Source organism: Bos taurus, chromosome 18 (genome assembly GCF_002263795.3).
Source record: "Bos taurus isolate L1 Dominette 01449 registration number 42190680 breed Hereford chromosome 18, ARS-UCD2.0, whole genome shotgun sequence".
Taxonomy (NCBI): domain Eukaryota; kingdom Metazoa; phylum Chordata; class Mammalia; order Artiodactyla; family Bovidae; genus Bos; species Bos taurus.
Window position 1 is genome coordinate 47,188,751 of NC_037345.1, and position 22,139 is coordinate 47,210,889.

Consider the following 22,139-nt stretch of genomic DNA (forward strand, 5'->3'; position numbering starts at 1 on the left):
ACCTGAAGGGCTGATTCACTTATTGTTTAACAGAGAATGAGATCCTTTCAGAGGAACGGTTATTACTGCTCAGGGTCTTAGACCACATACTGCTTTCAACCAAAACCAAATAGGTACATAAATCAAGGGTTGTAGAAGAAATAAAATGATCTGTAGGTTAAGAGTGAAGCAATTTTACATAATTGCTTAAGGCTATCCAAGGCTATGGTTTTTCCAGTGATCATGTATGGATGTAAGAGTTGGACTGTGAAGAAAGCTGAGCGCCGCAGAATTGATGCTTTTGAACTGTGGTTTTGGAGAAGACTCTTGAGAGGCCCTTGGACTGCAAGGAGATCCAACCAGTCCATTCTGAAGGAGATCAGCCCTGGGATTTCTTTGGAAGGAATGATGCTGAAGCTGAAACTCCAGTACTTTGGCCATCTCATGTGAAGAGTTGACTCATTGGAAAAGACTCTGATGCTGGGAGGAATTGGGGGCAGGAGGAGAAGGGGACGACAGGATGAGATGGTTGGATGGCATCAATGACTTGATGGACTTGAGTCTGAGTGAACTCCGGGAATTGGTGATGGACAGGGAGGCCTGGTGTGCTGTGATTCATGGGGTTGCAAAGAGTTGGACACGACTGAGCAACCGGGCTGAACTGAACTGATCTCAAGAAAATAAAAGGTTTTCTTGTTTCAAAATATTGTAATAATTAATGATTATAATAATAATAATGCTTATGCTGGTTGTATGGAAATGTACAGAGTAAGAAGACTAATATTGTAGAGTTAGTTTCTCAAGATTTTTTTCTCTCCATAATGACTCTAATCATATTACTAACTCATTAGTTATGAATTCAACAAGTTGTCAACTAAAACAAGACACACTGAGAGAGTAGGGATCATTAGATCATGATACCCTAAAATTCTAAATAAAAATCACATTTGATTTGTCACATTGCCCTCTGATTTTCAAATTTTTAGCAAATAATTACATGCTTCTTGAATCTAAGATATAATTGGTTGAAAATTAAGTCCTAAATAAAGAATGTGAAAAAAAAAGCATAAGACTGAAGAGACATGCTAATGTCATATTAATTAGTAAACAGGATTATCACTTTTAATCACTAATTTTCTGGAAATATTTTTGACAAAACAGTTCAGCATCTGATAGAGCACATGAATCTATTATAACACTTTCCTCTATGCATTGTCATCCCCTAACCCATAAATTCTGTGAAGTAAGTACAAAAACAATATTAAGACATCCATTATCACCATCATGTATCATTAACTTTTCAGATTCATTTTATATGCTATTCATCTCTTTTTAAGGCATAAAAATTACAAGTAAAGCTAAAAGCCCCCTTCGATCAACACCCTGAATCCTAATCTCCTGCCAGAGACAACACTATCAATAATTTAATGTGTTCTTTTTAATCCATTTAAAATAGTTTTACATACATATTTCAGTAATAAAAACATAGTTCTATTTTTTGTGAATGACTTCACTCCAATTTACATGAATGTTATTTTACAGTATGCTTCAGCTAGATCTTAATTTTTTCCCACTCAACATTATTTTAGATAACAACCCATGTTACACAATACAGACCAAGTTCATTACTTTTAACTGCTGTATACTATTCCTTATTTTAATATCACATTTTATTCATTAGCCCTTCAATATATAGGTTGTTTTCTATTCAGATATATATATTTCTTATGCATAGTTGTGAATTTCTTTAGGAAGTCTATCCAGAAGAGAAACTACAGGGTCCTTTTAAAAAATGTTTCCCTGCCTCAAAGTCACAGACAGCATCCTGTTATTTCCTTCCAAGAAGTTCAGAGTTTGGCTGTTCACATTTCAGTGTTCAAATCCTCTGGAATTCTGTTTCTTTATATGCTGTAAGGTTGTATGTAATTTTATTTTCCCCAGTATGGAGATTCAAGTACTCCAACTATTTTTATTGACTAGGCTGTTCCTCCTACTGATTTATGATGTCACGCCTAATACACAACAAATTCGCATATATTCACGGGTTTATTTCTAGGCATTCTATTCTGTAAAACTTTTCTATCTACCTATTAATGTACTAATATTACAACACTATTAAATGACCATAACTTTGCTATACATGCAGTATATGGTAGAAGATATGTCCTCTCTGTTCTTTTTCAATATTATCTCAGCAATCCATAGACTTTTATTTCATATGAGGTTTAGAATCATTTTATAAAGATCCTAGAAAATTCCTGTTAAATGTTTGGAACTCTACCAGGTCTAGAGATTAAGTTGGGAAGAACAGACATTTTATAATACTGGGTTTTTCCATCTACATTCTCTCCTTTACTCCAATCTTTTGCCCTTCAATAAAGCTTTATAATTTTTTCAAAAGAATCTTGTTCATTTTTTGAGATTATGCCAAGATATTTTAAAGTTAAGTAAAGCTTGGGTTGAATTTAAAAGAAAGTCTTATTCATTTAGTACACTCGGCGTTTCTCACCTGTATGACCTCTCTTATGTATAGAAAGGGATGCTCTTTGAGAGAATGCTTTTCCACATTCATTACATTCATAGGGTTTCTCACCAGTGTGAATTCTCATATGTATAATAAGTAATGAGCATTGAGAGAAGGCTTTTCCACATTTATTACATTCATACGGTTTCTCCCCTGTATGACTTCTAACATGAAGAGTAAGGGATGAGATTCGAGAAAAAGCTTTACCGCACTCATTACATTTAAATGGTTTCTCTCCAGTATGAATTTTTTCATGTTCAAGGAGGTTTTGTCTCTGACTGAAAGCTTTTCCACATTGATTACAATGATAGGGTTTCTCTCCAGTATGAATTTTTTCATGTTCCGTGAGATTTGATTTCTGACTAAAGGCTTTTCCACATACTGTACACGCATAGGGTTTTTCACCGGTATGAATTCTCTGGTGTCGGATGAGGTTTGACATCTGAATAAAAGCTTTCCCACATTCATTACATTCATAAGGTTTTTCTCCAGTATGAATTTTCTGATGTGTAATGAGATTTTCTTTCCTGCTGAAGGCTTTTCCACATTCATTACATTCATAGGGTTTCTCAGCTGTATGATTTCTCATGTGTACAGTAAGGGATGAACTTTGAGAGAATGCTTTTCCACATTCACTACATACATAGGGTTTCTCACCTGTATGACTTCTCATATGTATAATAAATACTGAGCATTGAGAGAAGGCTTTTCCACATTTATTACATTTATAGGGTTTCTCCCCTGTGTGACTTCTCATATGTAGATTAACAGATGACATCCGAGAAAAAGCTCTACCACATTCATTACATGCATAAGGTTTCTCACCAGTATGAATTTTCTCGTGTTCAATAAGATTTTGCTTCTGGCTGAAGGCTTTTCCACATTCCTTACATTCATAGGGTTTTTCTCCAGTATGAATTCTCTCATGTTCAATGAGATTTGATTTCTGGCTGAAGGCCTTCCAACAATCTTTACATGCATAAGGTTTCTCTCCAGTATGAATTCTCTGGTGTCTAATAAGGTTTGACATCTGAATGAAAGCTTTTCCACATTCATTACACTTATATGGTTTTTCCCCAGTATGAATTTTTTGATGTGTAATAAGATTTTCCTTCCTACTGAAAGCTTTTCCACATTCCTTACATTCATAGGGTTTCTCTCCAGCATGACTTCTCTCATGTCTGATGAGGTCAAATCTATGACTAAAATCCTGTCCACACTGATTACACTTAAAGGGGGTTATGACATGGGATGAGCAATGGTAAAATGGTTTCCCATACTTATTACATTCATAACTTTTCTTTTTTATAAAGCCTTTCTCATAACTAAATAAGTCTAAACTATGTTCAAAATCCTTATCAAGTGAGTCACATTCGAAAAACTTTTGTCTTGAAGTAACAATGTCTGAGTCCAGAGGAAATACTTTTGCAACATTTTTATATTCAACGGCATTTTCCTTAATCAGAGTTTTCTTGGAGATGGATGTGACATTCCTCACAAGGGTTTCCTGTTGCTTCTTGATCTGTTCATCAACTTTCCAAACTTCTAAAATGGAGGACCAAAAATTATGACTTTTGAATATTTCTCCTACTGCTCTATTGATAACATTTCATAAATTTGCTAAAGTGGGGGGACTTCCCTGGAAGTTCAGTGGTTAAGACTCTGTACTTCCACTGCAGGGGGTGCAAGTTTGATCCCTGGTCAGGGAACTAAGATCCTGCATGCCATGCAGCACAAACAAATACACAAACACACACACACACACACACAAAATGGAGGATTTAGGTACTTGAAAGGCAGGGAGAAGAGTGGGGCTGGAAAAAAAGAAGATAAATTTAAAGTCCGGAGTTACATACTGATTTGAAGGCAGGAACACATCTACATCATGAAGGTACATAAAGGAAAAAGGAGTCCATATGTAATTTAGAACTAGTTTCAATAATGTTCTTGAGGGCTGGAGAAGAGGAATTATGTAAAACACAGTTCATAAGGGAATAAGAAAAAATAAACAAATGGAGGAGAAATCAGAATCCTTTACAGAAGAGTAAAGAAGACATTTCCAAGAAGGGTGATCCATAGGATCAAATACAGAAGAGAATTTCCTCTTTCAACATGGTGGAATTAAACATCTCTATCTTCTCTCCCTGCAAACATGAAGAAAAAACAGAAAAAGAAATATGTGTTCAATTATACTAAAAGGCAGCTAAACTGCAATTCCAAAGTATAAGTAAAGTCAGGATAGACAGAAATAGGTAGGAAAGAAACCAAGAGACAGTGGCTGTTATTTCTTGTCTCAGACAGAAAGCATGGTGAACAGAGTTCTCCCAAACAGAAGGCACACCCTGTGGACAGAATGAATGAGTCATTTTTTACAACAATGGAATCTGGATGTGTTAAGACTGCCTGGTGGAACATAATCATCTTGTTCTGACCCTGTCAAAAGGTAGGAAAGACAGAACTAAATAGATGCAAATATCTGCAGAAATGCAAATAGCTATTATTCTCGTATAAGCAGGATATTGACATAGGAAGGTAGAAGAGAAACTGAGTGTTACAGAAAGCATGCAACTAATAATCTCTGATTCAGAAGAAATGAAGAGCAAACCAACTCTTAACACAAAACTCTGTGACAGAGGAAGTCGATACAAGCAACAGAGGCTTCCTACTAGCTCAGAGTATTTTTCTAGACAATCTCCAACACTTCTTCAGTAAACAATGGGTCCAGCAGGAAATATCCTTATTCAAAGATGAGGAATGACAGTTATTCAGATCTATATGACACTATAAGAACCAAAAAATATGAATATAAAAGCTGAAAGGAAAAACTGATATTGACTGATCAATAAGTCTCATAAAGTTCGAAAGCTTTAAAGAAAAACAAACCTATGGGCATCCAGACAAACAAATCAAGTCATGTATGAAGGAAAACAATCAGGCTTCAGATTTTTCCAAAAAACATTCAAATCCAAGGAGCAGTAGAGGACTATCTAAAGTCTTCAGGGAACTGTCTACAAAAACCTCTAGAGAAGACAGTGTGGCCTAAGAATTTTATACATAGCCAACTATCAACTAAATATAAAGTGTTTTTTTTTTAAAGATATTTTCTTAATTTCAAAATCTCAGGGACTCTAGTTCCCACTAAATTATAAGCTCCCTGAAGACAGGACTTTTTTTTTTTATTATTGTTTTATGCCCATATCCAGAATAGTATTTTGTCTATATTGTTACAACTATTAATGCGGTTTCCTTTTCCTTATATCTTCTACTGGTTGTTGAAGTATACATGAAAACAACTGATTTTTACTTGTTAATTTGATACCTTACCATATCACTGAATTCTCTTTAAGTTTGTTGAAGTTGAATCTCTTGTGTTTTAAGGGACATCATGTTATCATCTGTAAATAAAGATGGTTTTATAGGGTCCTTTCCAATTCCATTAGCACTATTTTTTTTCTCTTGTCTATTACTTAGGTATAAACTTAGTAAGAAATTTACAAAAGGTAAAACAGAAACCTTGGAAAGCATTTCTGAAGGATACAAAACAGGCAGATCCGAACAAAGACAGAGAACACGATCTTGGATAGAAAACCTTGACAGTATAAAGATGTCAGATCTCTGAAAGTTCATTTATACTTCTGACACATTCCCAGCAAAAAAATCCAACAGGTTTTTCTCTGGAAATAGATAGTTAAATTTAAAAATCATACAGTGACGGGGATTCCCTGGTGGCTCAGTTGGTAAAGAATCCACCTGCCAATGCAGGAGATATGGGTCGGATCCCTGATCTGAGAAAATCCCACATGCTGTTGAGCAACTAAACCCGTGCGTCACAACTATTGAGACTGTGCTCTAGAGTCCAAGAGCCACAGCTACTGAAGTCTGAGTGCCCTAGAGCCCGTGCTCTGCAACAAGAGAAGCCATCACAATGAGAAGCCCGTGCACACCAAAGAAGAGTAGCAAGCCCCTGTTCGCTGAAATTAGAGGAAAGCCCGCATAACAACAAAGACCCAGCACAGACCAAAAAAAAAAAAATCCATAATTCCTTTAATAAACTGTTCCACCTTAAAATAAAAAACACCAATAAACAAAAAATAAATTAAAAAAATAAAATTCATATGGTGAAATAAACAAGAATGGTCAGCAGGACTCTGAAAAAAAGTGTACTTAACTTGGAAAAGAAAGGGACTGAATGTGAAGGGTAAGAGAGAGACTCACTTTTTAATGTTACCTTTTGGATTGTTAATATTTTTTAACCAAGGGTGCCTATATTATATTTCAAAAAAATTAAAGGAATGAAAGGTGTGAATAAGCAAGGAGGAGGTAACAAGCTGTAAGACAGAGACTTTCAAAGCTATATTGGATTGTGAGAGTTGTGAAGTACAACAGAAAGTGTGAGTATTGTTACAAAACAAATCTGAAGCTTTTCAAAATAGAAAGAAGAAAAGAAATGAAAGGGAATTTAATTCAAATATTGAACACACAAAAAAGAAAACCTGTGAATGCAAAGGAATAAGAAAGATTAAGGATCATAGAAAGGGACACTAATCCTGAAAGTAAGGCTGTAAATGAGCTAGGAAGTTTTAGTATTTAAAATTTGAAAAAAGGAAGAGAGCTGCAACATAAGAAGAACAGTATCTAGAAGTGTCACCATAATTCAAGGCATTCATATCTTCTGTCATTCTAGAAGACTTAAGCAAATCTTGGAAAACGTGAAATGGTATCAACCTCCTGAACAACTGCTATGTGGCTTTCTCATTCAGACCTGCCTTTTCACTTATTCACCTGGACAGTGCCGCCCAAGCATTTCTTCTTCTACCACCCATGGCTCCTCTTCGTGCTCCAACTTGAAGATCACATCTGGTTTGGTGACTTGACAACCTATTTTGAGAGACAACAAAGGACCTGAATGTTAATGCTGGAGACAACCATCCAGATCTTGGGTTGAGTCCTGGGGACTGGAGGGCCTACGAAAGATGATGGAGGAACTTTCACAGTGATACAAAATAATTAGCATTTACTCTAAAGACTAGCACATACAATCATATGAAGACAGGAAATGCTAGTTACAGACATATGGCAAGTTGAAGTCTTCACATATTTCAAAGACAGAATTCTATGTAAGACTGCAAAGCTATCCTTACCCACTGTGACTAGGTTGCTGTAGTTCTCCAGCATCACATCACGGTACAAGTTCCTCTGAGCAGGTTTCATTTGCTGCCATTCCTCCTGTGTGAGGTCCACAGCCACATCCTTAAATGTCACTGTTTCCTGTTAAAACACAATTTGAAGTCATCAAAGCTAAACACTGTGGTCAAAACATGCAAGAACTCATTTAGCTAGTATCCAGGGTTCAGATACCATATATCAAGTTTTCTAATTTCTAAATACTTAATTTTGTATTTATACTGTGGGAGAAGATATACCATAATAGAAATACCCTGTAGGAATGTGTTATTACTTAATCAGCAAACTTATTAATTCATCATTTATTTTGCAGGAAGCTGGAAACACTTGTCACTGATTTGTATTGGGCTGTGACAGAGATGACACAGATATGATTCATAGGCTCAGAACCTGTCCAAGCAGTTGTGTGATCTAATAAGAAAGAGGACATGGGAATAGTAGGGAAGTAATAAAGACAGAAGGTAAATGGGTAACTAAATGGTGGTACACCCAGATAAAGGAATATTACTCAGTGCTAAAAAGAAATGTGCTATCAAGCCATGAAAAGACATGGAGGAATCTTAAATGCATGTAACTAAGTGAAAGAAGCTGAGCTGAAAAGGCTATCTACGGTATGATTCCACTACAACATTCTGAAAAAGGCAAAACTATAGAAACAGTAAAAAGATTAGTGGATACCAGGCATTGGAGGAGAGGAAAGAAATGAGTAGACAAAGCACAGAGGATTTTTAGGTCAGTGAAAATATTCTGTATGATACTATAATGATGGATACATGTATATATGTGTGTGTGTATGTTAGTTGCTCAATCATTTCCGACCCTTGGTGACCCATAAACTGCAGCACACCAGGCTCCTCTGTCAAGGGAATTTTCCAGACAAGAATACTGGAGTGGGTTGCCATTCGCCTCTCCAGGAGATCCTCCGGATCGAGGGATCAAACCCTGGTCTCCTGCATTGCAGGCAGATACACACACACACACACACACATATATATATATACACACACACACACAATATATATATACACACACACACCAATCTTTACCAACGAGCTACCAGGCAAGCACCCATATATATACACACACATATATATATGTACATACATTTGTCCAAATTCATTGATTGTACAACACCAAGAGTGAGTCTGAGTGTAAACTATTGGACATTGGGTGAACATGATATGTCAATATAGGACCATCAATTGTAACAACTGTACCACTCTGATGGGGGATGTTGATAATGGGCAAGGCTATGCACCTGTGGAGGCAAGGGGTATATGGAGAACCTCTGTACCTTCCTCTCAACTTTGCTGTGAACTTGAAACTGCTCTTTAAAAGCAAACAAAAAAATATACATATATAAAGAGTTACAAACCATTATCAAGTGGGCTTTATCCCAGGAATGCTGATTTAACAATACTGATTTAACATCTGAAAATAAACTAATGTAATACACAATGTGGACAGAATAAAGAATAAATTCATAAGATCATCTCAACAGCTGCAGAAAAAGCACTTGACAAAACCCAATACTTTTTCATGAGAAAAATGCTTACACCTGTTAAAAACAAGACAACAGGCCCAAAATGGAGTCACTTATGCTAAGCCTCATGTCACCAAACTGAGACTTAATTAGTTTCAGCCTCTCCTAGAACTGGACTATTAAACCAGCCAAGCAGAAATCACCTGATGATCATTAGTGAAGTAATCTGTCTGATAAACCCTATCATCCCCTAAGGGAAAGTAATCGGGCCAGAACCAGTCTGCTTTTTGCTACTGTAACTTCCTTGCCCCTTTCCCTCTGCATGTAAAATTAACTTGGTATATAGCTCCTCAAAGTTCCTGTATATCTGCTAGATTGGAAGTTCTCTGACTCATGAATCATGGAATAAAGCCAGTAAGATCTTCAAAATGTACTCAAGTTGAATTTGTATTTTAACACACCCTTTGACTTGGTCCATGTACTCCAGTGATCGGGCAAGTGAAGAGCTTGCCCCAGGAAGCTGCTCGCCCGTTCACCTGAGTGAACACAATCTGGAGGAGCTGGGAGCCCATCCCACAGCCTGTGTCAAGACCAGGTGATCTGCAGCCCAAAACAGAGCCCAAAGTCCACAAAGTCAACCTGTATAAGAATAAAGACCTGTTGTTCTACTCAGAAAAGAAGCAGAAAAGCTGAAAAGAAACCTGATTTAACACATAGTTGATTGAAAATTTTTCAAAGAACTAAGCTCTCAAAATGAAACTGGATTTAGATATTTTTATTGGTCAACAGGCTGTAGAATCTGACATCATGAGTTCAAATCCTGGCCTCAAAATTTACTAATTGTGTGGGAATTCCCTGGAAGTCCAGTGGTTAGGACTTGGTTCTTTCACTGCCTTGGCCCAGGTTCAATCCCTGATCAGGGAACTAAGATTCCCATAAGCCTCTCAGCATAGCCAAAAATTTTTTTTTCTTTTTTTAACGAACTGTGTAAACTCAACAAATAGCCAAATTTGAACCTCATCTGTAAAGTGGCATTTTCCTCAAAGGGTTGTTATGAGGACTAAATGAGACCAAAAAAATGTGAAAAAAGCAGAACTGAGCCTGGCACCCAGTAACCATTTAATAAATGTTCCAGGAATAAATAACCCTTATTGGGCTTTCTTGGCAGTTCAGACAGTAAAGAATGCACCTGTAATGCAGGAGATCTGGGCTCGATCCCTGGGCCAGGAAGATCCCCTGGAGAAGGAATGGCTACCCACTCCAGTACTCTTGCCTAGAGAATTCCAAGGATAGAGGAGTCTGGTCCATAACGTCACAAAGAATCGGACATGACTGAGTGACTAACACTTTCACTTTTCATGGAATATGAACCATTAAAAAAATAGGGAACAACAAAAACCGTGTTTTTCACTACCTCTAGTAAATTACCATTAGAACATCTTTCCCACTAACTAGTGTATGAGCATAAATTTCATATCCAAAAAGACTTGACAGAAACTGTAAAACAAGTAACAAAAGTAAATATGGGTTAATTTCTAACTGTATACAATGATGAATCAGTGCTTTATAACAGTCTATTTTCCTAAGATATTGATGCTCTTTACATGTATATATGCCAAGGATTCCATTTTTGGAGCAAGGAACAAAGGGGATTGTCAAAAAACATAAATTTAATTTGTGTCATTAAATTTTTGTTTTATTTTCCTATCAGACAGAACCAAGAAAAAGATGAGAATCACCCTAGCCCTGACAGGAAGCCTTAACATTTCCAGAGGTCCTGCTGGTAATCACAGCAGTCTCCTTCTCCTTCATTTTTAAGATACTTAACATGATAAATCTTTTTTAGAAATAAAGTTTACAGTGAAGCTAAACTAAGCTAAGTCACTTCAGTCGTGTCCGACTCTGTGTGACCCCATAGACGGCAGCCCATCAGGCTCCCCCATCCCTGGGATTCTCCAGGCAAGAACACTGGAGTGGGCTGCCATTTCCTTCTCCAGTGCATGAAAGTGAAAAGTGAAAGGGAAGTCGCTCAGTCGTGTCCGACTCTTAGCGACCCCATGGACTGCAGCCCACCAGGCTCCTCCGCCCATGGGACTTTTCAGGCAAGAGTACTGGAGTGGGGTGCCATTGCCTTCTCTGTTACAGTGAAGGCATAAAGGTAATTATGTATCAATTCTATGGTGTGTATGCTGACTGGCAACTTTTTGTAAAAGGATATTTTTTCCTTAAAGTTATACAAATATTAAATAAATGTTATTCTTTCTAAAACTTGGAGCATAATACACAGTATTTTTCATGTTTTTTTCTTGGATATTATATACATTTTTATTTTCCAAATGTCTTCTACACTCAGCTTGAACAGAACTGCCTTATTCTAAAAGGTGTATTTAGAATATCTGAGATTTCAATAAATCTGAAGATTAAAGAGAATTCATATTGAATTAATAATGACAATTTTATTTTTTAAAAGTATATATTAAAAATTTACTCAAATCCTCTTCTAGGTCTCAGTAATGTTTTAAAGGTTTCTTTCTCCCATATACATCTTTTTTTCCTTTAGGATTTTGTTTCTACTCTTAACATCTTTCTTCCATTTTACTTTATTCATTTTTAAAGTTTATATATTATTTGGCTGCCCCACAGGGTTTTCAGAATCTTAGTTCCCCAACCAGGGTTTGAATTCTGACCATGGCATGAAAGTGCTGAGTCTTAACCACAGTACTGCCAGGGAATTCCCAGCTTCCATTTTATTTCTGAACTGGTTGTGGTTTGTATTAATATATAGAAATGTTATTAATTTTTGCATATTAATTTTGTGTCCATACTGTTTTGAATTCTCTTGTTTCATCTTCAGGTGCACACACACATAAATGTATCACCTAGAAATAATAATTTTGTATGCACCTTCCCAACTTTTACCTTTTTTCTCTTTTCTATATGTATATAGTGGTGGTGGTGGTGTAGTCACTAAGTCATGTCCAACTCTTGCAATCCCACAGACTGTAGCCTGCCAGGACCCTCTGTCCATGGGATTCTCCAGGTGAGAATACTGGAGTAGGTTACCATTTCCTTCTCCAGAGGATCTTCCCAACCCAGGAATCAAACCCCAGATCTGCATTGCAGGCAGATTCTTTACTGACCAAACTATGAGGGAAGCCCTTTATGTATATAGAATTTTAGTAAATAAATGTGGTAGCATGAGCAATCTGGTCATATTCCTGACTTTAGTAGGAATATGTCTCATTTTCCACAGTAAATATGATTCTGGCTTTTAGCTTATTATGTATGTAGAATGATTTTTTAAAATACCGTGTTAAGGAAGTATCCTTTTACTTCTATTTTATAAATATATCCTCCTAAAAGTCTCACATTCTGATTTAAGAAAAATTAGCAGTTCTATGGAGCTGATTATATTTTTTCTTGAATAGGATAAATTATATTAGTGGATTTTCTTAAAATGAAACATCTTTGTGATAGAAAAAAAATGTTTCAATTATTCTCTGATTACAGATAGTCCCTAACATACAATAGTTTGACTTATAAATTTTCCACTTTACAATGGAGAGAAAGTGAAGAAAATGTAGATACCTCAAATTTTTAATCTTTTCTCATGTTAGCTATATGTAGTAGAATATTCTCTGGTGATGCTGGGCAGTGGCAACAAGCCATAGCTCCCAGTCAGCCGATGATCACAAAGGTAAACAACCAATAAACTCTTACAACTATTCTGTACCCACTCAGCCATTCTGTTTTTCATTTTCACTAGAGTATTCAATAAATCACATGTGATATTCAACACTTTACTATGAAACAGGCTTTGTGTTAGATGATTTTCCACAACTATAAGCCAATGTAAGTGTTCTGAGCATACTTAAGGTAGGCTAAACTAAGCTACGATGTTTGGTAGGTTAGATGTGCAGGCTAAGTCCCTTTAGTCATGTCTGACTCTTTGCGACCCTATGGACTGTAGCCGATTCTCCAGGCAAGAATACTGGAGTGGAATTTGGAACTATAGCCAAATACTTCCCTGGAGGAGGGAATCTGGCTATAATTTGCTTCAAAATATTGTTCATTTTTTCCACAAAGGATTGGGGTCTCCTGCTTGAAGGGAATCTTTCATCCCCAAGCTTTCAGCTACTTGTTGAGTAATTTTAGAGTTAAAGGCAGGTTCAGTATCACTTTGTATAAATTGAGATAATCCGAAATGTGGGATTATCTCCTAAAGCAAGTTTTTTGTTACCTTCAAGACCTGTTCTGTCTGTGTGGGAAAAGTTTCTATTCATCCAGTGAATGTGTCTTCCATTACTAATAAATATTTGCATCTTCTGGACTTGGGCATCTTATTAAAATTAATTTGCCAATTCTCCTCCATGTTGCTTCCTCAGTGATGAATAGGTCTAACTAGTGGAGGAGGGGGTGATGCTGTTCTAGGATTATTTTGTAAACATGTGTCACATGATTTGGTAACCTAAGCCACCACCATTTTTATTCCTTTGCTTACAAACAAACTTTGCAATAAATTTCAAAGGGCTTTCCAAAAAGCCTTGTATCCATAGTGGGTGGTTTCACATAAAGTCTTGATTACTTTCCATTGCTGAACTTGTGGAAACATAAGGTTAGATGTATTAAATATTATTAAATATATTTTCAATGTATAATATTTTCAAATTATGATGGGTTTAACAGACGTAAGTCAGGAAGGTCTGTAGTCTATAATTCTTTGCAATTCCAATTAAAATCCCAACGGGTTTTTTTCCTTAGATAGGAAATAAACTGATTTTAAAATTCAAAGAGAAGCACACAGGTCCCAAAGTAGCTGAGAAATTTCTTAAAAACTAGAACACTGTTTGTGCAGATCCCTATCAATCAAACAGGGTTACTATAAAGTAATTAAAACAATGTAAACACACATACACACACAGAGTATAGTACTGGTATGCTGCTGCTGCTGCTAAGTCACTTCAGTCATGTCCGACTCTGTGTGACCCTATAGACGGCAGCCACCAGGCTCCCCCATCCCTGGGATTCTCCAGGCAAGAACACTGGAGTGGGTTGCCATTTCCTTCTCCAATGCAGGAAAGTGGAAAGTGAAAGTGAAGTCGCTCAGTCATGTCCGACTCTTCCCAACCCCATGGACTGCAGCCTACCAGGCTCCTCCATCCATGGGATTTTCCAGGCAAGAGTACTGGAGTGGGGTGCCATTGCCTTCTCCAATAGTACTGGTATAGATGTAGACAGATTAAAGAAACAGAATAAAGAGCCTAGAAATGGGCTTCCCTGGTGGCTCAGTGGTAAAGAATCCACCTGCCAACGGAGGGGACATGCGTTTGATCCCTGGTCCAGGGAAGATCCTACATGCTAGGAAGCAACTAAGTCTATGCACAACTACTGAGCCCACATACCACAACAACTGAAGCCTGCATGCTCCAGAGCCTGAGCTCAGCAACAAGAGAAGCCACTGCAATGAGAAACCCTGGTACCGAGACAAAGAATAGCCCCCACTTGCCACAACTAAGCAGAGAAGGCAATGGTACCCCACTCCAGTACTCTTGCCTGGAAAATCCCATGGACAGAGGAGCCTGGTGGGCTGCAGTCCATGGGGTCGCTAGGAGTCGGACACGACTGAGCGACTTCACTTTCACTTTTCACTTTCATGCATTGGAGAAGGAAATGGCAACCCACTCCATGTTCCTGCCTGGAGAATCCCAGGGATGGGGGAGCCTGGTGGGCTACCATCTATGGGGTCGCACAGAGTCAGACACGACTGAAGTGACTTAGCAGCAGCAGCAGCAAACACAACTAAGAAGCCCGAACACAGCAATGAAGGCCCAGCACAGCCATAAATAAATAAATAAACATTTAAAAACTAAATAGCCAAAAAATAAATAAAAAATAAAAAAATAAAAAATAAATAGCCTAGAAATGATTAAGCATGTATATGGTAAAAGTGGCATCACAAAGGAAGTATTTATTTAACAAACAGTATTGGAACAACTGGTCTCCTACATGCAAAAATAATTTTACTGATATAATTAGCAGCCAATTCCTACCTTGGACCAATTACAAAATTGAATTCCAGGTGGATCAAAGACTAAATACGGAAAACAAAGGTTTGAAAAGAAACTATCTCTATATTGTAATATTAAGAAAGATATCTTAGAAAAGACAACATTGGCAACTCATGAAAGATTTCATTAATGTTGCACAGGTCATTTCAAAGAGGGCTTATGAGACCAAAACCGGGAGCTCTTAATGCTGTGACCAAAGATTGAAGTTCTCCATAGAATATTACGGTCACTCAAAAGTGCTATGTTTTCCTAAGGAGATAAGATTTAACCACTCATATACAGGACTGGTGATATACGAAAGTAAAAATAAATGTCCCCCAAGTTTAACAACAATAAAAATTAATGTTGCATATTAATTTTGATTGAATTCTTATTGAATGCCATACTTGTCATAGGCTAGATATAACTATTCAAATTTAAAGTTTATATACAACAAAAGATACACGATAATACGTAACTGACAAATTAGAAGACAAATTAGAAATTAGAAGATACCTGCATAAATCCTAATGCTGAAGCACGCATTCTTAAAATTCCTTAATTTCAAGTGGAAAAAGGACTAACAACATAAAATGGACAAATAAAAATAAATAAATAAATAAAATGGACAAATAATATGAACAGTCAATTGGCAAAATTTACATTTCTTCACTTAGGAGTGGATTTCCATTTGTACAGTATCATAAGAGTGTGGTCCTAGAGTCAGGCTGAGTGGGTTTAAATCCTCTTTATTATATACTTCATGCATGAAGTTATGAAAGTTTTTTAATCTCTGTGCTTCATTTCCTTTTTCTGTAAAAATTAAAATAATATCGACTTCACAAGCTTCTGGTAATGATTACAGGAAATAAGCTATGTAAAATTTATAGCACAAAATAACTAGTACATAATAGGTACTCAATAAAACTATTATACTTATTGCTGTAGAAGATTTTTTTTTACCTGCTATGTAGTCTATTCAAATATAAATAAATCTGCCATGGAATATAATTTTAACCATATTCTAGAACGAGTTACCCCACATCCGAGGTTGGGGCGGCGGCCGAGAGTGCCAGGCTGCGACGGCGCAGGAACGGTGAGAGGAGCTACCCCGCGTCCAAGGTCAGGGGGGGCGGCGGGGAGGAGCTACCCCACGCCCCTACGCCCAAGGCCAGGGGCGGCGGCCGGGAGGCCGACCCCACATCCAAGGAGCCATGGCTGCGTGGGCACAGGAGGGCCTAGAGGAGCTATCCCACGTTGAAGGTCAGGAAGGGCGGCGATGAGGAGATACCCCTCGTCCAAGGTAAGGAGCAGCGGCTGCGCTTTGCTGGAGTAGCCGTGAAGAGATACCCCACGCCCAAGGTAAGAGAAACCCAAGTAAGATGGTAGGTGTTGCAAGAGGGCATCAGAGGGCAGACACACTGAAACCATAATCACAGTAAACTAGTCAATCTAATCACCCTAGGACCACAGCCTTCTCTACGTCAATGAAATTAAGCCATGCCCATGGGGCAACCCAAGATGGGCAGGTCATGGTGGAGAGATCTGACAGAATGTGGTCCACTGGAGAAGGGAATGGCAAATCACTTCAGTATTCTTGCCTTGAGAACCCCATGTACAATATGAAAAGGCAAAATGATAGGATACTGAAAGAAGAACTCCCCAGGTCAGTAGGTCCCCAATATGCTACTGGAGATCAGTGGAGAAATAACTCCAGAAAGAATGAAGGGATGGAGCCAAAGCAAAAACAATACCCAGTTGTGGATGTGACTGGTGATAGAAGCAAGGTCCGATGCTGTAAAGAGCAATATTGCATAGGAACCTGGAATGTCAGGTCCATGATTCAAGGCAAATTGGAAGTGGTCAAACAAGAGATGGCAAGAGTAAACGTCGACATTCTAGGAATCAGAGAACTGAAATGGACTGGAATGGGTGAATTTAACTCAGATGACCATTATGTCTACTTCTGCGGGCAGGAATCCCTCAGAAGAAATGGAGTAGCCATCATGGTCAACAAGAGTCTGAAATGCAGTACTTGGATGCAATCTCAAAAATGACAGAATGACCTCTGTTCGTTTCCAAGGCAAACCATTCAATATCACAGTAATCCAAGTCTATGCCCCAACCAGCAACGCTGAAGAAGCTGAAGTTGAACAGTTCTATGAAGACCTACAAGAACTTTTAGAACTAACACCCAAAAAAGATGTCCTTTTCATTATAGGGGACTGGAATGCAAAAGTAGGAAGTCAAGAAACACCTGGAATAACAGGAAAATTTGGCCTTGGAATACAGACTGAAGCAGGGCAAAGACTAATAGAGTTTTGCCAAGAAAATGCACTGGTCATAGCAAACACCCTATTCCAACAACACAGGAGAAGACTCTACACATGGACATCACCAGATGGTCAACATCGAAATCAGATTGATTATATTCTTTGCAGCCAAAGATGGAGAAGCTCTATACAGTCAGCAAAAACAAGACCAGGAGCTGACTGTGGCTCAGACCATGAACTCCTTATTGCCAAATTCAGACTTAAATTGAAGAAAGTAGGGAAAACCACTAGACCATTCAGGTATGACCTAAAACAAATCCCTTATGATTATACACTGGAAGTGAGAAATAGATTTAAGGGCCTAGATCTGATAGATAGAGTGCCTGATGAACTATGGAATGAGGTTCGTGACATTGTACAGGACACAGGGATCAAGACCATCCCCATGGAAAAGAAATGCAAAAAAGCAAAATGGCTGTCTGGGGAGGACTTACAAATAGCTGTGAAAAGAAGTGAAGCAAAAAGCAAAGGAGAAAAGGAAGGATATAAACATCTGAATGCAGAGTTCCATAGAATAGCAAGAAGAGATAAGAAAGCCTTCTTCAGAGATCAATGCAAAGAAATAGAGGAAAACAACAGAATGGGAAAGACTAGAGATCTCTTCAAGAAAATTAGAGATACCAAGGGAACATTTCATGCAAAGATGGGCTCGATAAAGGACAGAAATGGTATGGACCTAACAGAAGCAGAAGATATTAAGAAGAGATGGCAAGAATACACAGAAGAACTGTACAAAAAAGATCTTCAAGACCCAGATAATCATGATGGTGTGATCATTGACCTAGAGCCAGACATCCTGGACTGTGAAGTCAAGTGGGCCTTAGAAAGTATCACTACGAACAAAGCTAGTGGAGGTGATGGAATTCCAGTTGAGCTATTCCAAATCCTGAAAGATGATGCTGTGAAAGTGCTGCACTCAATATGCCAGCACATTTGGAAAACTCAGCAGTGGCCACAGGACTGGAAAAGGTCAGTTTTCATTCCAATCCCAAAGAAAGGCAATGCCAAAGAATGCTCAAACTACGGCACAATTGCACTCATCTCACACGCTAGTAGAGTAATGCTCAAAATTCTCCAAGCCAGGCTTCAGCAACATGTGAACCGTGAACTTCCTGATGTTCAAGCTGGTTTTAGAAAAGGCAGAGGAACCAGAGATCAAATTGCCAACATCCGCTGGATCATGGAAAAAGCAAGAGAGTTCCAGAAAAACATCTATTTCTGCTTTCTTGACTATGCCAAAGCCTTTGACTGTGTGGATCACAATAAACTGTGGAAGATTCTGAAAGAGATGGGAATACCAAACCACCTGACCTGCCTCTTGAGAAACCTGTATGCAGGTCAGGAAGCAACAGTTAGAACTGGACATGGAACAACAGACTGGTTCCAAATAGGAAAAGGAGTACGTCAAGGCTGTATATTGTCACCCTGCTTATTTAACTTATATGCAGAGTACATCATGAGAAACGCTGGACTGGAGGAAACACAAGCTGGAATCAAGATTGCCGGGAGAAATATCAATAACCTCAGATATGCAGATGACGCCACCCTTATGGCAGAAAGTGAAGAGGAACTAAAAAGCCTCTTGATGAAAGTGAAAGTGGAGAGTGAAAAGGTTGGCTTAAAGCTCAACATTCAGAAAACGAAGATCATGGCATCTGGTCCCATCACTTCATGGGAAATAGATGGGGAAACAGTGGAAACAGTGTCAGAGTTTATTTTTGGGGGCTCCAAAATCACTACAGATGGTGACTGCAGCCATGAAATTAAAAGACGCTTACTCCTTGGAAGGAAAGTGATGACCAACCTAGATAGCATATTCAAAAGCAGAGACACTACTTTGCCAACAAAGGTCCGTCTAGTCAAGGCTATGGTTTTTCCTGTGGTCATGTATGGATGTGAGAGTTGGACTATGAAGAAAGCTGAGCGCCAAAGAATTGATGCTTTTGAACTGTGGTATTGGAGAAGACTCTTGAGAGTCCCTTGGACTGCAAGGAGATCCAACCAGTCCATTCTGAAGGAGATCAGCCCTGGGATTTCTTTGGAAGGAATGATGCTAAAGCTGAAACTCCAGTACTTTGGCCACCTCATGCGAAGAGTTGACTCATTGGAAAAGACTCTGATGTTGGGAGGGATTGGGGGCAGGAGAAGAAAAGGATGACAGAGGATGAGGTGGCTGGCTGGCATCACTGACTCGATGGACGTGAGTCTGGGTGAACTCCGGGAGTTGGTGATGGACAGGGAGGCCTGGTGTGCTGCGATTCATGGGGTTGCAAAGAGTCGGACACGACTGAGCGACTGAACTGAACTGAGAACGAATTTAGGTCTGCATGTCCAGAAACATAGGCAGTCCATTTCTAGTTGATAATCCAGACCAAACGTCTGACTCTGGCATCTGAGAGGAACTACATAAATTTTTTGAAAGCTTAGAGTACCCTATATGTAGATCGTAACTCATTACCTCAAGGTTTTTACTTTCTAAAGAAAATTCACAAAGAACTATTTGGAATCCTCTAAAAGATAATCATTACCCATGAATTCAAAATACATCTAAAAAAAAATCTATCTATACAAATCTGACAGTCTGTTTCTTGTGACATTTTTATATTTTAAAGTATTTACTGGCCACTTGCATTTTTTCCAACTGCTTGCTCATGTTCTTCACCCAATTATTTATATTCTTAATTACTAATTTTTAAGAATTATTTGTTGTTTTCTTTTTAATTTTTGGCCACATGCTGAGGCATATGGGACCTCAGTACCCCAACCAGGGATTGAACCTACACCTGCCACAGTGAAAGGTGGAGTCTTAACTACTGGACCACCTGGAAAGTTCCAATATACTTCTATATTACAAAAACTGTTTACAGTTTTGCCTTATTACAGTGTTTATGGCAGGTTTATTGAAGAGAAGGATTAATTTTGTGAACACGAATAAGGCATCTTCTATCAGTTTTATATGCTAAACTAAAAAAGTAGGCCAGTGAATACAGTTAACAAAAGAAAGTGATATAGATAATAATTATTAACAATATTTATCATTTATGGAGCACTTACTGTGTGCATTTAGCCCTCCCAATATTCCTATGGGATAGGTACTATTATTATTTCCATTTACAGATGACGTAACTAAGGCCAAAGAGATTAAGAAAATTGCCCATAATCATGCACTTAGTAGGGAGAAGGCAATGGCACCACTCCAGTGTTCTTGCCTGGAGAATCCCATGGACGGAGAAGCCTGGTAGGGTGCAGTCCATGGGGTCACACAGAGTCGGACATGACTAAAGCGACTTAGCAGCATGCACTTAGTAAGTCACTCAGCCAAGATTTGAACCCAAGTCTGTCTAGGCCCAGAAAAATCACTCTGCCAAAAGGAGAAATAACTGGATAAGCCACATGATCATATGGTCAATAGAAGTGCATATGTGTGTTTCAAGATGGAAAAGATACGAGCTGAGAAAAAAAGAGCCAGTGAAGTGGAAAATATTTAAAATATAACAGCGTGAGGGATTCCAGAGTTGGAAACAAAAAGAATCAACAGCAGAGGAAAATGAGTCATTTTGTAAAAATATAAAGAACACTGTTATCTTTTGAGACCATTAAAAAAAAACATGAAGAGCTATGGATATCAGAACTACAAAAAATTTTGTCATAGAATATTAGTATATATTTTAGCTCAACTTTAAAAATCTCAACTGAAGAAAATATTAGATCATTTTAAAGAAATATTCAAATTACTCTGCCATATAATTCTAATTTTTAATCTATGACCAAGAAAGACTTTTAATAAACTGAGCTTAAAATCACTAGAATTATGGAATTGTTTTGGATTTCTTTTTGATCTGGGTGTCAATGAAAAGTTTTTTTCTTTCCTGAATTATAAGTTTTTTCCTCAAAAACAGTGTAAACTATCGGATGAACTTTATGTTTCAATTTGCTTTTGCTTCTCCAGATCACACTCAAATTTGAACTCAAGTTTTATAACCCTGTATGGACCTGTTTATTCATAGCCATATCTCACATCTCCCCTGGTTCTGATCTTCTAGCTGTGTTTTTCTTCACCATGATTTTTGACTCATTTTTTCCCAACTTACTGATAGGTTAAGGTAACTCATTGCAACTGGTTGTAAAATAATACAGGAAACAAATACATGCTTAAAACATACAAGAGAACTGGCCATATCCTCTTCTTCCTGGAAAAGGGCAGAGTCTGGAGAATGCCAAGCTGAGGAAAAAGAAATAAAAACCTATTTATTTTAAAGCTCCAGATAAAGGACTACAGAAATCTTCAACATCAGCTACAAGATTACCTGTAACGACCCTCAGAGCTTTGAGAAATATTAACCACCACCAGGCTACAGACACACTGAACTGTACACAGATGGCTTATAATTTTAATCCTATAGAATTCTATGGGAATTTCTAGAGGGCTAAGTCTAGGGTGCCCAATGAATCTATTTCCATAGGATCCTGATATAAGGATCCTATTCCTAATAGGAGACATATTAAGTACATAATAATAAATACTACAGAGATCTAAGGATTAAATTATTTATGAAGTACTATAAAGAATTTGGAAAAACTTTAATCAT

General features: G+C 37.8%; 1 protein-coding gene and 1 non-coding gene across 2 annotated transcripts in view; one reads left to right on the forward strand and one right to left on the reverse strand.

Moving 5' to 3' along the window:
- The window catches only part of LOC101907883 (uncharacterized), a 53,345-nt gene extending 41,735 nt beyond the window's left edge, over window positions 1–11,610 (reverse strand). Inside the window, 4 exon segments of the mRNA XM_059877313.1 lie at window positions 2,468–4,048; window positions 7,286–7,381; window positions 7,645–7,771; window positions 9,632–11,610. Coding sequence (XP_059733296.1) covers window positions 2,468–4,048; window positions 7,286–7,381; window positions 7,645–7,771; window positions 9,632–9,742 — 1,915 coding nt within the window. The 5' untranslated portion in view covers window positions 9,743–11,610.
- A 3,766-nt stretch (window positions 11,611–15,376) lies between these two features.
- Window positions 15,377–15,503, forward strand: LOC112442428 (small nucleolar RNA SNORA25). Its single transcript, XR_003030522.1, has one exon. It is a non-coding gene; the product is annotated as a small nucleolar RNA SNORA25 (small nucleolar RNA).
- Window positions 15,504–22,139: the final 6,636 nt, after the last annotated feature.